General features: G+C 54.4%; 1 protein-coding gene across 4 annotated transcripts in view; it reads left to right on the top strand.

The window, feature by feature from the left end:
* Nucleotides 1–5,487: 5,487 nt before the first annotated feature.
* SERPINA10 (serpin family A member 10) overlaps nucleotides 5,488–15,357 on the top strand; it is a 35,995-nt gene continuing 26,125 nt past the window's right edge. For 2 of the 4 annotated variants that reach the window (XM_079769071.1, XM_079769070.1), the window contains exons 1-5: nucleotides 5,488–5,673; nucleotides 8,033–8,895; nucleotides 9,958–10,231; nucleotides 11,745–11,895; nucleotides 13,727–13,965. In XM_079769071.1, coding sequence (XP_079625197.1) covers nucleotides 8,082–8,895; nucleotides 9,958–10,231; nucleotides 11,745–11,895; nucleotides 13,727–13,918 — 1,431 coding nt within the window. In that variant the 5' untranslated portion in view covers nucleotides 5,488–5,673; nucleotides 8,033–8,081 and the 3' untranslated portion in view covers nucleotides 13,919–13,965. Of the gene's footprint in view, nucleotides 5,736–8,032; nucleotides 8,896–9,957; nucleotides 10,232–11,744; nucleotides 11,896–13,726; nucleotides 13,966–15,357 lie in introns of all 4 variants that reach the window. The other 2 variants (XM_079769068.1, XM_079769069.1) reach the window with 2 other exon arrangements.

Genomic DNA, 15,357 nt, shown 5'->3' with positions numbered 1-15,357 from the left:
TTTTGATCCTTGTACTACGGTTAAGTAATCATATGTGGCAGCTGGGAAAGGATATATGGAAGCACTATTACTTTTGGAAATTTTGTAAGTTTGAAATTCTAAATAAAAACTTTAAAAAGAAGAAATCGTGTAAGCCAAAACACAACAGGAAGACATTTTCAAAGTGCTAGGGGGGGAAATGTCATTATCTTTCAAAAAGAAAAAACAAGTCTTCAAAAATAAAGGCAAAATATTTTTTTAAGATAAATGAAAACAGAAAGTTAATCAGCTTCACTAAAGAAATTTTTTTAAGTAGTTGTTTAGGCAGAAAAAAAAGATGACTTAAGATGGAAACCTGGACCTATACGAAAGAATGAAGAACACTGAAGAAGGCAAATACTTATGTAGATAAAACAAAATACTTAAAAAATATCTTTAAAGTATAATTACTGCTTCAAGCAGAGAAAGTTATCAATGAATGCATTGCTTCTCACCTCCAAATCCTCCCTTCATTGCTGCTCTGCGAAAATGAATCTGGGCCTTTTAAATACTTTTGCGTTGCCTGCTGGGCATGATGCTAAACTTTGTCAGTAGAGGGCTGATAGAGAGACATGAGGAGGAAGAGGCCTTACCCTCCTGGTTAAGGGCAAAAGGTATTAAATGAGATAAAAGAACTGAACTGACTGACAAACAGACAGACATATAAATAGATGTAATACATATGATAGATAGATGAAAGGTAAATAGACAACAGCTAAACAGACGGATGGATAGGGCATATATCTTAAAAAATAAGAATAGAAGGGTACTTCCTTAAATATACTACTTATCCCATATATAGCTGAACTTGAATCCTACAGCCATTGTATTACTCAGTAAGCAAACATGAAATGTATTCCCACTAAGGTCAAGAGTAAGACCAGGCCGCCCGTTACATCTACTACCATTTTGCATGGTCCTGGAGGGATTACCAGGGGTCCTCAAACTATTTAAACAGGAGGCCAGTTCACTGTCCCTCAGACCGTTGGAGGGCCGGACTATAGTTTAAAAAAAACTATGAACAAATTCCTATGCACGCTGCACATATCTTATTTTGAAGTAAAAAAACAAAACGGCAAAAACACCCGCATGTGGCCCGCGGGCCGTAGTTTGAGGACGCCTGGATTAGACAGTGCAATTACAAAGAGAAAGCAAAGGTGCAGATGGCATTTAATGTAGTTGCTTAGCCCTAGCACACCAGTGACTAAACTAACTCAAACAATGAAAGAATTCATCCTAATATAAGGAAAAGGAATTCAGATGCAAGAACAGACCTTCGTACACACAAGTAACAACCAGTTAAGACATGTGCTGGAAGAGAAAACCCAACAGCAACCAAAAGGATAAACATCCTATATAATAAAGAGCTAATATGCTAACTAGACCAAACAGCAGAACGGCCATCCAGATGACCAGCCGAGCCCCTTGCATGAATTTCCTGCATCGGGCCTCTAGTTAGAAATAAACAAGATGCGCACAATCTATGTTCAGGAAATTATAAAATACTTCTTAAAGATGCAATCGAATGAACAAAACAAACTGACGAACAAAATAGATCCAGGGACACAGAAGCATGGGACAGACTATGGAACCTCAGAGGGAAGGTGGGGGAGAGGGTGGGGGGATGGGGGGGAGGGTAGGTAGGTGGGTGGGAAGAGGTCAACCAAAGAACTTGTTGTACATATATGCATAACCCATGGACCAGACAATAGGGTGGCGAAGGCCTGGGATGAGGGGCAGAGGTGGGCTAGGATAGGTCAATGCGGGGGGAGGGAGAATTGGACATATGTAATACTTTCAACAATAAAGATTTTTTTTTAAAAGATGCAAAATTATACTTGAACAAATGGAAAGATGTTTCTTAGTGAATAAGATGCCTCAACATCATCCAGGTGTCAGTTTTCCCCAAGTTAATTTGATCACTTAATGGTATTCCAATAAAAACACAAATTTTTTCTGGAGATAGACAAGATAATACCAAAGTACATATAAAAAAATAAACATGCAAGAATAGCCAGGAAAATACTGAAAAGGAAAAGATATGGAAGACAGGGAGCAGGTGAAATGGAAATTTAATATTTGACCCAGAAGGACTTTTAAGTAAGTGGTATTGGAACAACTGAATAGCCTTTTGGGAGAGAGAAAGGATAAAATTAGACCCATTCCTCACTCCATATTCAAGAATAAACTAAGAATCAGAGATCTAAATAGAAGTAAAAAAAAAAAAAAAACACACACAATACAAGTACTGGAAGAAAACATCACACATTTTCTCTATAAATTAGGTGTAGGAAAAGGTTTTCTAACCATGACTCAAAGTCCAGATGAAACTGAAGAAAGAATTGACCAACTTGACCAAGTAAAGACTATTTTTTAATTGCATGGCCAAGAATTCATAAGCAAACTCAGCAGAAATGAAAACTTGAAATATTTGCAATATATGTCACTGATAGAGCGACTAACTCCAATACATGGTGCTTAAACATATGAACATATGTCCAACTTCACTTATAATAAGAAATGCAAATTGAAACTATACTGAGAAACCACTTCCTATCTATCAGAAGGGCAAACATTTGAAAACTTCACAATACACTCTACTGTGTGGGAACGGTCCTTCTCATACATTGCTAGTGGAAATGCCGAAATGCCTGTACGGAAAGGAATTTGGCAACATAGACTGTATTCGTTCCCTAAGACTGATGTTGCCGATTACCACAGACTAGGTGGTTTTAAATTATTTTTCTTTTTTTCATCTTAATACATTTTTTTTTTAAATTTCATAGAAACATCAATGATGAGAGAGAATCATTGACCACCTGACTCCTGCATACCCCCTACTAGGGATGGTGCAGCAACCCAGGCATGTGCCCTGACCGAGAATCCAACCATGACCTCCTGGTTCACAGGTCGACGCTCAACCACTGGGCCACGCTGGCTGGCCACAAACTAGGAGAAATAAATTCTTGCAGTTTTGGAGGGCAAAGGTCAGAGATAAGGTGTCTGCAGGGTTCGCTCCTTCTAGAGGCTCTGAGTGAATCCATTCCCAGTCCCCTAGCGGGGTGGCCGCCTGCAGTCCTCGGCGTTGCCGGGCGTGTAAACACACGCTGGGATCTCTGCCTCTGTCTTCACGTGGCCTGGTCTTCTCTGTGTCTCCAATCTCCCTCTGCCTTTTCCCCAAGGATTCCTGCCATTGGAGTTAGGGCGCACCCTAAATCCAGAGCCATCCTCTCTTCAGATCCTCACCTTACTGACATCGGCAAAGACCCCTTTTCTTTTTGAGTAGGTTTTTATCGGTTTGAGAGGGAGAGAGAGAGAGAAACATGGATGAGAGTCATCGATCTGCTGCCTCCTGCACGCCCCGCCTGGGGCCTGGGGCCTGGGGCCGCACCCAGGACGTGACCGAGATGCCAACCAGCGACCTCTCTGTTCCCGGATGGACGCTCACCTGCTGAGCCACATGGGCCACGCGCCCTTTTCTAAACAGTGTGGCAATCACAGGTACCAGGAGTGAGGACTGGGGCCTGTCTCGGCGGGGAGGACCACTCCACACCCAAATAAATGTAACAAAATTACAGGTGTATTCTTTTTGATCCAGAAACCCCACTGTTAGGGATTTGGCCTAAAGACACACCTCCAACGCCTTTTAAGACTAGTCTGCTGTGTGTTCTCGCCCAGGTTAGCTGCCCTCTCTGGGCATCTGCTTCTTTACAGCCTCCTAGGAGCACTGCTCATTTCCCTCCCGCCCAAAGGGTCTCCTGACTCCGCCACAGAAAACCGCCCTCAGGAGCGCTTCGGCCCCCGGCCTCCCGGGCCGCAGGCGGCAGGCTGACCCCTGGCTCCCCCATGCCCCCCTCGTGGCCACCGCCTGAGGCGGCTTCTCGGGGCGGCCCGCGGGGACGGACCTGCCTGGGCCTCAGCCGAGCGGTGCCGGCGGCAGAGCAGGCCTGTCCGCCCCTGTCCGGTGTCACTGGAGCCTGGCGAGGCCAAGAGCCGGACATTTGCCCCAGGCGTGCGTGCGTGCGTGCGTGCGCTGCGTGCCGTGCGCTACGTGCGCTGCGTGCCGTGCGCTGCGTGCGTGGGCGTGTGTGCGCATGGGCATGCGGGGCATGCGTGCCTGTGTGGGCAGGCAGGCGTGTGTGTGCGCATGTGTGCATATATGCATATGTGTGTGTATGCACGTTGTGCGTACGTGTGTGTGCGTACATGGGTGCGTGCGTGAGTGTGCATGTACATGCATGTGTGCGTGCGTTGCAAGGGTTTGAGGTTTCTCTTTTCCACCTGCCCAAGCTTCCCCCCATCGGACCCACGCGGAGCCGACTGGCTGCGCGGTCCCCCGCCCCCACCCACACACACACTTTTTCCTGAAGCTGACGGCGCCAGTAACGGGCCTTGGCTGCTTTCCACATTTGCTCTAGAAGCCCCGGCTCTGGCCCTGGAAGGCGGGAGGCGGGAGGCGGGAGGTGAGAGGCGGCTCTGGCCTCCCTCTAGGAGCTCCAGGAAGGACGGAGCTGTCTCCGAGTTCACTCCCACCAGAGGCCTTCCTGTCAGCGCTTCCCCGGTCTCTCTCGACAGGTGCGTGTGATGCGCTGCAATCGGGAGCAACTGGACATCGGGGGGCCTGGTTCAGTGCTGGCTCCGAGGCAGGAAAGGCCTGGGGGGCCTGGGCCCGCATTCCCCGCTGTAACCGTCCAAATCGGGGCCTGGGCTTGCCCCAGAGGTTCATTCTGGCACTAAAATTATACCACACATGCCACTCATTAGCCCTTCCGGCCAGGCGCCCAGCCGAACAGGCAGGACTGGGTTAAGCCCCCGCCTGGCGGTGGGGATTCTGGCTGCAGCGCTGGACGGATAACCGTGTGCAGCACAGACTGTCCCACCGGCCCCGCATCACACGTCTTCCAGGGGAGTCATGCCAGAGCATGTACAATTCAAAGACACATGATTTCCTTATCCTTTACTTTTATTTCCCCTCCGTATTATAGAGCAGTATTTTGCTTTTTAAAAAAAATCTGTGGATATGTTCTAGTAACTATAAATTTCACTTCAGGGTAGTAAAGGGCACATGAAATATTTGTAAAAAGGGGAGTCGATGGGGCTTTTTGTCTTAAAGGGCCTCCACCAGCCTTGACTGGACACTTGAGGACTCCAGGCCCTCGAGTCTGGCCAAGTAGTAAGCTGACCTTGAGTTGACCTTGCATTGCTCATAGCAGTGTGCCTGTCTGTCTCTCCCACGGAACCCAAAGTTCCCTGGGGGTTGGGGGAGCAGGTCTTCATCATCTCTGCCCGCCCCCACCCGTGCCAGCCCGGGGTGGGGACTCAGGAGGCCCCCTTCACAGGAGGCGTGGGCGCCTGGACAGGCCATCCCAGCAGCAGTGGGCCTCCGGGGCAGTGCCTGGGGTTGCGAAACAAGCTCCTTTGGAGGGATTTCCACATTCAGGGTTGGAGGGGCAGCGGGGGGATGTGGGAAGCCTCTCTCTGTGTCTCTGCTTTTCCAGAAACGCCAGCATCTCCCGCAAGATGTTAATCAGTAACGGTCCCTCGGGCGCGCACCTTGGAACAGCAAATATTTGCTGCGGGCTTTCAGCTGCGCACCCCAACCTCTGCCTTCGCCCTGAACGAAGGACCTTCCCAGGCGCCCGGGGCCACAGACTGGTAAGAGGCAGCAGATTAAAGGGAGACCTTCACAGTCCGGCCAGCGGGGGGTGGGCTCTAAGGTGAGAGGGGGAGTCTGGGCAGCGCCGGGCCCTCACTCGTGGGCGGAGGGGGCAGCGGTGGGGGGAGAGGTGTGCGGTGGACACAGGGGCTTCCTCTGAGGGAGGAGGAAAGGGGATGAGGCTTTAAGTCCAAAGAGTTTGTGTCCGCAGCACGCACTGTTCAAACCACACTCAGCGTCCTGCTTTCCTCCCCCCGGTAAGCAAACCCCCCAGCTCAGGGCCGGGTGGGGTGCTGCTCCAGGTAATTCGGGGCTGGGAAGTGGTGAGTGAGCCGTTGATTTCTTCCCACTCGGGTTCTCTAGGATGACACGTCCTCGGCGTGCTTGAGGGGCGCCCCGCGCACAGATTCTGTCCCGTTCGGTAGATGAACGTGACCGTGGGGCATAGATACCTGGGTCTGTCCGGTGAGCAGCGTGCAGGGGCCGTGTACCCCTGGGGCCCGCTCCCAGCTGACGGAGGAGCGGCACAGGAAGACCGGACCTGGAAGGGGTGGGCTGATTGGGGTGCTGGGACTGTTTCCTGCGGCTGTCACAGAGAAGTGGCCCGGATTGGGGAGCACGCTCCCGCGGGATGAACGCATTCACTGGCGGAGTAGTGCTAACTACTGTAAACGGGCCGAGCTCAGAGGCACGGGGTATTGAGGTTCCAGACTGCAATAAAGTGAGCATCGTCATGAAGCGAGTCCCATGAGTTGTCTGGTTTCCCAGTGTATCCGAAAGTTATGTTTACGCTGTGGTGTAGCTTATTCAGTGTGCAATACTGTCATGTGTAAAACAATATACATGCCTTAATTACCCAAGACTTTATTGCTCAAAGATGCTGACCACCAGCTGAGCTTCAGCGAGTCGAGCTGTGTGTGCTGTGGAGGGGGGCTTGCCCTAATGTTGAACGCGCAGCAGCACGAGGCAGGCCTGCACACCGAAGGCACGGCCAGGCTCCGTGCGGATGCTGCAGGAGGCACTTACCCAGCATTTGCGACTGGGAGCTACTGAACGCGGCCTTGACGTTTAGAATTGCCCAGAGTTCCCTAAACCCTGACATTTAGGAATCACGGCAGACGTATTCCACTACGTGGGTGAGGTGGTGACTTCCGGCACATTCTGCGGGGCCGTTTAGCATAAGCAAAAGCAGTGCGCTGGGTCCTGGGCCTGTGTGGCTTGTACCAGACACAGACGAGGACACAGCGCCTGCGTGAGGGAGGCGGCTGAGGAACGCCATCCTGTCACACAGGGGCCTGTTCAGAGTGAGGGCCTACTGATGGGACTGCTGTGAGGCCTGCAGCCTCCCTGCCCGATGCCCACTGGGCTGAGGGGCTGCCCTCCCAGCCCCTCCTGGGGCATCTCGGTGACCTGCCCAGCCAGCCTCTGGGTCACAGGCCTGGACACCAGGAGCTGAGTGTGGAGACTGCCGGGCCCACAGCCCAGCGCTGGGCTGTTTACTCAGACAGGAAGCAGGCAGGTGCGCAGGAGCCAGGCTCTGCGCCCGGATGCCAGGGAGCCTGGAGAGGTGGCGGGGCTGGGCCGGCTAGCGGTGAGGAGCGTGGGGTTTGGAGACCCCCTGCCAGGGCCAGAGGACTGGCTCCACGTGGGGCTGAGAGCGAGGACGCACTTCACAGCCTCTGTGAGGGGGAGAGGAGGTCAGCCCGGCCTCACTCAGGACAGGCGGGCTCTCGTGTCTATCAGGGCCTCCAGGCAGAGTGGAGGAAGGGAGAGCCGGCAGGAGCTGGGACCTGGGCGCCAGGGCTGTCAGAGAGGTGCAGGGGGCAGAATTCTCACCCCCGAGCCAGGCAGACCCAGCACTTGCCCTTTCCTGGCCCTGATCGCTACTCGGACCCTCTGCATCCCCAGCCAAGCAGGCCCCAGACCCAGGGCCCCAGACCCAGCTTGATGGGCTGCTGTCGGGCCCAGCGATCAGGGGCAACGAGTGAAGCCGACCAATAAAGGCCTGTGGACCTCCTGACCCTGCCCTGCCCCGACCCCACCCAGCCAGGCCGGGTCCAGACCACATCCTCTCTAATCCACTCCTTCATGAGGAAGTGGGGTGAGTGGGAAAGAGGGGAGGCCTGGCGCTGCCGCGGGCTAGGGCCCAGAGGAGGTTTCGTTCGGTAGCAATCCCCTCCTCGGTGACCAAGGTCCGCCCTTCTGCTCCGGGTCTCCCTGAGGGCACTCTGCTGCCTGAGCCAGAGGTAGGCCCCGCCCACCCCTCAGAGGGAGGAAGTGGGTCCCTGGAGGGTGGACCACAGCACAGGGACGAGGGACCGCATCAGGCATGATCACCCCTCTGTTCTCTTCTCCCAGGAAGCCCTGCTGCTGAAGGGCTCGCTGCCTCGGCCTCCACGCTGACCGGATGGCGGCGGTACTGCGCCTCCTGCTCCCCTGCCTCCTGGCCCAGGTGTGGCTGGTGCCCGGCACGGCCCAGGCGAGGCCACAAACCCCTGCTGTTCCCACGGCCCAGGCGAGGCCACAGACCCCTGCTGTTCCCACGGCCCAGGCGAGGCCACAGAGCCCTGCTGTTCCCACGGCCCAGGCGAGGCCACAGACCTCTGCTGTTCCCACGGCCCAGGCGAGGCCACAGACCCCTGCTGTCCGGAATGAGACCTTCCAGGGAGTGCAGGCCCCAGAGGAGGAGGAGGAGGAGCCCTGGCTGATGGCCAGCGGGCACCAGCTCTCTGAACAGACCTCCAACTTGGGGTTCAGCCTGCTACGCAAGATCTCCATGAGGCATGAGGGCAACGTGGTCTTCTCCCCGTTCGGCCTGTCCTTGGCCTTGGCAGCCCTGATGCTGGGGGCCACGGGGCAGACCAGAGCCCAGCTGGAGGGCGTGCTCAGCCTGCAGAGCCCGAGCCAGACGGGGCCCGGGCACCTGCCCGCCTTGTTTCGGCGGCTCAGGCAGCACCTCTCCCACAACCAGGAGCTGGGCCTCACCCAGGGGAGCTTGGCCTTCATCCACGAAGATTTTGATGTCAAAGGGACCTTCCTCAATTTGTCCAAGAGGTATTTCGATACCGAGTGTGTGACTGTGAATTTTCGCAATGCCTCGCAGGCCAGAAAGCTCATGAATCATTACATTAACCGGGAGACGCAGGGGAAAATCCCCACGCTCTTGGATGAGGTCAATCCTGACACCAAGGTCATTCTTGTGGACTACGTCTTGCTCCAAGGTATTTTGAGGATGTTCTGCTCCCCGAAAGCTGGGTCCCTGCGCAGTCCCGCCCTCTCCTGCTCGCCCCGCAGAGGGTTAAGCCAAGTGGTTTCCTGTGAGGTCGGGTTTCACAGGCAAACCGAAACAGGCGTTGACATGTGTCCCAGGCACACACTGGGCGTGCTCCCCCACGCCCTGCCAGTGGCCCGCGTGCTGTCCCTAGTTTCCAAGCACCTCCACGCAGTTCTCCAGGCCTCTAGGTTCTGACGCGGAATCTTCCGGGCACTTGATCTGTGAGATGTGGGGTTACGTCTTTGCTCCTTCACTCTCTCCTTTTGTGAACTACGGCAAGTGACAATGTCTCTTGTCCTCAGACTCTTAATATAGAACATGGGGACCCTCCCACCTACTGTGCAGATGAGGGTGAGGCTCGGAGAGGTGAGCCTGGGCAAGGTCACATGAGGCCAGACTCAGCGAGGAGTCCTGACACTCTCACGCCAGACCCTGTCCGTCCTGCCCGCTAACGGGCAGGGGGCTTGTGTGGCCGCTGCAGCAGGAAGCTGACACGAGGGCCTCGCCGAGCCCGGGAGAAGGTGCCTCCTGCTGCCAGGCACAGCCCAGGACAGAGTCTGTGTAGAGGGTCACGGCGCTGCACGCTGGTGACCTCCCCTGGACCGGGCGGCTGTGTCAGCAAGGGCCCCCTTCTCGCAGGACCGCGCTGAGCAGCCATGCGTGGGAAGGCCATCGCTCCTGCCCAGGGACCCTGCCCGCACGTGGCTGCGCACACTGAGGGCAGCAGAGGCCTGTCTCCTCCCGCTGGAGCTCAGGACGGAGCGATGGGGACCCTTCCCCACTGTTGTGTGATCCACAGGGGCCCCGGTTCTGCCGGCTGGGAGAGGCTGGGCCAGGCGGCCTCCGGGGAGCTGGTTTTGCTGCCTGAGCTGTGGTCAGACCACTCCTCCCGGGACGGGCCTGCCCAGTGGGGGCAGAGAGGGCTGCGGTGCGCTGCCCTCGGTGACTTCAGCAAGAATGCTCCCCCGCGGGGGAGTGTCCACACCGAGTTCTCTTCTCACCTGTCCAGGGAAGTGGCTGACCCCCTTTGACCCTGTCTTCACCGAGGCAGACACTTTCCACCTGAACAAGTACAAGACGGTGAAGGTGCCCATGATGTACAGCGCGGGCAACTTCGCCTCCACCTTTGACGAGAGACTCCGCTGCCATGTCCTCAAGCTGCCCTACCGAGGCAATGCCAGCATGCTGGTGGTGCTCATGGAGAAGATGAGCGACCACCTGGCCCTGGAGGACTACCTGAGCCCAGACCTGGTGGACACGTGGCTGAGGAACATGAGGACCAGGTAACGCCAGGCCCCGACCCTACACCAGCTCGGTCCCTGGAGCACGCACCACAGTTCCGGGGTTCTGTCTGTCTCCCCAGTGGCCGGTGGGCTCCCTGGGAGCAGGGGCTGCGTTTGCCCTGTTTCCCTCTGTCCCGGCATCTCTCTCAGCGCCTGGCTCATTCATCCGCTCGGCCAGGCACTGCCACGCGCGCACCGTGGAGCCCTCGTGGAGCTCACATTCCAGTGAAGGGAGACGAGGGGGTCACAGTGCAGGGAGCGAGGGGGGCACCAGGGCGCAGGCGCCGCCAGGAAGGCCTCGGGAAGGTGGTGGCGGAAGTGAAGCAGGACCCTGTGGGGGTCTTGGGGGAGGGAAGTGTTCCGGGCAGAGAGCGAGCCTGGGATGGGAGAGTGCCTGGCGGGTTTGAGGAACAGGAAGGCAGCAGGGAGGAGAGGAGGTGTGAAGCCGGGGCCCAGGCCCAGGGCCATGTCACCGCCCAGGAAAGACTTGGGCTTCTCCTGAGGGCGGTGGGAAGCCCCGGGGATGTGAGCAGAGGAGCCCCAGGTCCGACTCCTGTTTGGAAGAGCCACACAGCCATGTGGAGTAAAGACACTGGGGGGAGGGGAGGCAGGGAGGCAGGAGACCTGACAGGAGGCCGCTGTAACCACCCATCAGGAGGAGGCCTGGGCTGTGGGGTGAGTGTAGCAATGAGCAGCACGTGCACGGGGTCCGTCAGGAAGCGCGAGTGGCTGGATGCGGTGAGAGAGAGGAAGAATGAGGGAGGGGAAGTGAGCAAAAGGGGATGAGCTGCAGCTCCTCCCGAACAGCGGGCATTGTGCTGGGCTGTGCTGGGCTCCGCCACATTAGTTCACGCAACCCTCTGAGACCCGGGAAACCAGTACTGCTGTTTGGGGCTACACCTCATAAATTAGGAAACTGAGACTTCTTTAAGACGACTCTAGTGTCAATTATGCGTTTCCATGCTTTTTATTTTTGAGCCACAGAACTCATCTGTTCAAACAGTAATTTCAGAGGAGAACTCCAGTGCATATAAAACAGAATATCAGCATGTCTCTGCCTGCAGGAGCATGGGGGCGGCGGGGGGGGGGGGGGGGGGCGGGGAGGGGAGTTCCCTTCACTCCCTCCTGCTGTCCATCCCCGACTCCTGAGATTCTAGAACGCCGCGGGGCTGCAGGATCTAGGCTGTGGCTGCAGCGCCGCCTGGGGCCTGCAGGGTTGCTGCAAGGAGCCCTTGGATTGGGTTGTTTTTAAAACAGGGAAATGGATGCAAAAGGCAGTGTTCTTTGTGCGTCCTTGGCTGGGAGGTGAAGCCGGCTCGGTGACGCTGACGTTACATATCTGATAGCCAGAGCTGCGTTCCCCGAGCTAGAGCATCACCAAAGAACGGCGTGAGCTATACACAGCCCAGTGAGCGAGACCCGTTAATGGGAATGATCTTGGAGAGAGTGGTCTTTGTAGCGTGCAGTCCACGGCTCTGTCCGCATTTCCCCATTACATCTACTTGTCCCACAGACACATGGAAGTTTTCTTCCCCAAGTTCAAGTTGGATCAGAAGTATGCGATGCATGAGCTGCTTAAGCAGATGAGAGTCACGAGAATCTTCTCGCCCTGGGCCCACCTGGGCGAGCTCTCGGCCATCGCGAGAAACCTGAAAGTGTCCCAGGTAAGCCAGGGTCTCTCATGCGGACCCAAACCCCGAGGAGGAAGTCGGACCAAAACCAACACATATTTTTGCAGATGGTTGTATCGTTGATAAAATACCAAGTTGTAGTAGAAGCTCCGATTTAAATTCTGAGGACTTGAAATAGCATTCAAGTTGGATGTGTTAAGAATTTTGAGCTTCTTTATTAAAACATTAGTTCAACTAATTTAATTTCTCTTATGTAGAGCTCTCCCCCTCCTCTCACAAGCACTCAAGGAGAAGTGTACCCCTGAAAAGGAACTTAGTCACGGGTTCATTGAAAATGTCATGAAGTCACACCACTCTCAAGATGAAAGAAACCCCCAGAAGCCATCTGCCCAACTTCCCACCCTTGCTGGAACCCCCTCTATAATATCCCTACAAATTATCCTCCAGTTTTCCTTCCTTCCTTCCTTCCTTCCTTCCTTCCTTCCTTCCTTCCTTCCTTCCTTCCTTCCCTCCTTCTTGCCTTTTCCCTCCCCTTCTCCTCCTCCCTCCCTCTCTTTCTTCTTTGTAATGCTTCCAGTGACAGGGAAGGCAACACTTTGAAAAGCAACTCAATCCACAAATGGCCAAAATTGTAATTGTTGTTTTGTGTGTGTGTTTTCATATATATGGCTTTGGGGTGTTTTTTTCCTATAACCCCACTAACTCATCCTTTTGGGCCACTGTTCTGCCTCTAACGCTACTAACTCATACTCTTGGGCCCTTGTTCTGCCGCTAAAGATTGGTCACCTTCCACAAGGAATCCCCTCAGCTCATCTGCCTTCCCAGTGGGAACCTGCGGGTTTCGAGGGGAGCCATGGCCTGTTACCTGTGGTCGGAGCAGCCGGGGCGTTGCGGGGAGCTGCCTACCACTCCTGGCTGCTCACTAATGCCAGCAGTAACCCCCTCATTATTACGACTGAGAAAATGTCCCACCTTTTCCACGTGGCAGCTACATCTTCCCCTGCTCTTTCTTAGCTGTGGGGTTTGATTTCTATTTTCCCATTTTCTCGTTCCAAGAGAGATTAAAAATGGCATCCCCCTGAGCGGAACTCAGCGGGACCCCCCTGCAGCCAGGCCTTGGTCTCGGGAGGTGAGAGGCATAAATAGGACAGCACCTGCAAGGCTTTCTGCTGCGGACACAGGGCATGGTGACGCCACGCGCTCTTCACAGTTTAAGTTGCAAACCACTGACTGTCCTCCCTGTTTGCTCCGGAGGAGAACGTTCACTCCAGGACATCAGGGGACCCCCAGGAGCTACTACACTGATGTTTCCTTTGTCTCCTCTTACAGCAATTAGGTTGGTCCATCACCCACTTAACATGAGGTTCCTGGACAAAAAAGCCTCCCAGCCAGGACAGGTGGCCTGAGTACAGGCAACCGGCGTCCAGGAAGTCCTCAGGGACCCCAGCACTTGCCGGGGACTCAGAGCCGTCCCAGGTGCTGGGAAGCTGCCGCAGACTAGCCACACCCCTCCCCCAGCCGGCCTGCCAGGGGGAAGGCCAGAGTGTTCGGGGCTCCAGGCAGCGTGAGCACCTTTCCGAGGAGCACCAGCTGTGCCCAAGGTTCAGCAGCACAGAGGCCACGCTCAGCAAGTACCCGCTGATCTGACGCATGCGTGCAGGGGTTGGCCAGTGTTTCCCATTTGGGGTCCTGGGGTCTCCTGGTATTTGAGCTTCCAAGGCAAGTCCCTGGGCAACCTCAGACGCCTCCTCTCAGCACAGAGGCATGGCCCTGTAGGTAGCGCCACAGCAAAAGCTGCCAAGGGGCTCAACTGCCTCCTCTTGGCTGTCACTCACACGGTCCTCCGCATCACCTCCTTTTCCAGGTCCTACAAAGAGCGGTCATTGAGGTCGATGAGAAAGGGACCGAGGCCGTGGCAGGAACCCTGTCAGAAATCATTGCTTATGCCATGCCTCCCGTCATCAAAGTGAACCGGCCATTTCACTTCCTGATCTACGAAGAAACCACGAGGGTGCCCCTCTTTCTGGGCAGGGTGGTGAACCCAACCCTCCTGTGATCGATGACAAGCATGAGGACGCGGTGCCCAGCGGATGCCGACCTGAGGTATGGGACCCGCGAGGGCACTGGTGCTGGGCGGCAGGAAGGATGGCTCCCGTCTGAGCCACTCTTAGAGAAATCCGAGTGTTCAAGTCAAACTTATTTTCAGGTGATGTTTGCACAACCCGTTCGGTATGTGCACCTGTGCCTAAGAGCCTTCGCTGTTGACTAAGCCGAGCTTTGTAGAATGCCTTTGCCCCCCTGCTACTCACATGCCTGGACACTCTATCCAGATGAGCCGCAGGGAGGAAGACACAGACACATTCTCCATGAGTCACGTGCTTCGCTCTCTACTTCCCTCTGGTGCAAATAAGCATTTTCTTGCCATCTGCTCTAGAACCATTTCTTGCTGACTAACATTAGAAAAACAGCCCAGCCCTGTGGCTCAATGGTTGAATATCGACCTATGAACTGGGAGGTCACGGTTTGATTCCCGGTCAAGGCACTGGGCACATGCCTGGGTCAACTGTGTTAACTAAATGCCTATTTGGATTTCTATCCGTTTGCTATCGATTTTATACCGAAAATTAATTTATTGATTAGTCATCTTAGCCATTAATTTAAATCAGAGCAGTGTGTGTGGTGGTGATGTGAACAGGTCATAATATCAAGCTGCAGTTTAAAGGCTGGCTTTATCATTCTAAACTCCGGACATGGATTCACTCCTGTGCTCTTCCAAGGGCACCACGTGACCGTTGGTAAGGGCAGGGACACAAAATAGAGGACTAACTCTGCCTGTTAGTGTTCAGTTAGCCAGGTTTACTTGTGGGAAGATATCTACTTTTAGAGATGAACCTTGGGGGGGAAGTCTATGGAAACAATATTCTCTAAAGTAAATATGGCCGAGGCCGGTTACGGAAAGGTTCATTGCTATGGAGGGGTTCGTATAACATGCAGAGCAAACTCTCCCTCGCCTCCCCACAAGCACTGCAAACGATGCGGCATAAGGACTATCACTCATTGCTCTTTAAGGCAGACCAGTGGAAAGTGCAGTCGATGATACAGAAATTCCAGGTTTCAACTGAGGGGAGAATCTGAACATTACAACAAGGCTTCGCTATGTAAAGCGTCAGGTTTTTCAAACTGTTCCTACAGGCAGACAGGCAGACACCCACATACCCACAGTCTCACACAGGCTATAATAACGAGAACAGAGTATTGAATTAATCTAATCCATTTCTCTTCTCTGTGAAACTCCTACTCAAGCTGAATAGCCTGTTCATTCCGGTTCAGATATTTCATGTTTGCCTACTAACCACAGGGAAAACGGAGCTGTCCCTTCCAGAGGAGGGGTTTGAGCTCAGGAAGTCCAATAATGGAAATGATTTTCAGAAGCATATGAGGCTGTGGAAGAGTATTTCTACATGCCCCTTATTCTACCGCTATGAAGTAAAATCC

Source organism: Cnephaeus nilssonii, assembly GCF_951640355.1.
Source record: "Cnephaeus nilssonii genome assembly, chromosome: 4".
Lineage (NCBI taxonomy): Eukaryota > Metazoa > Chordata > Mammalia > Chiroptera > Vespertilionidae > Cnephaeus > Cnephaeus nilssonii.
This window is presented reverse-complemented; position numbering and strand designations above follow the sequence as displayed.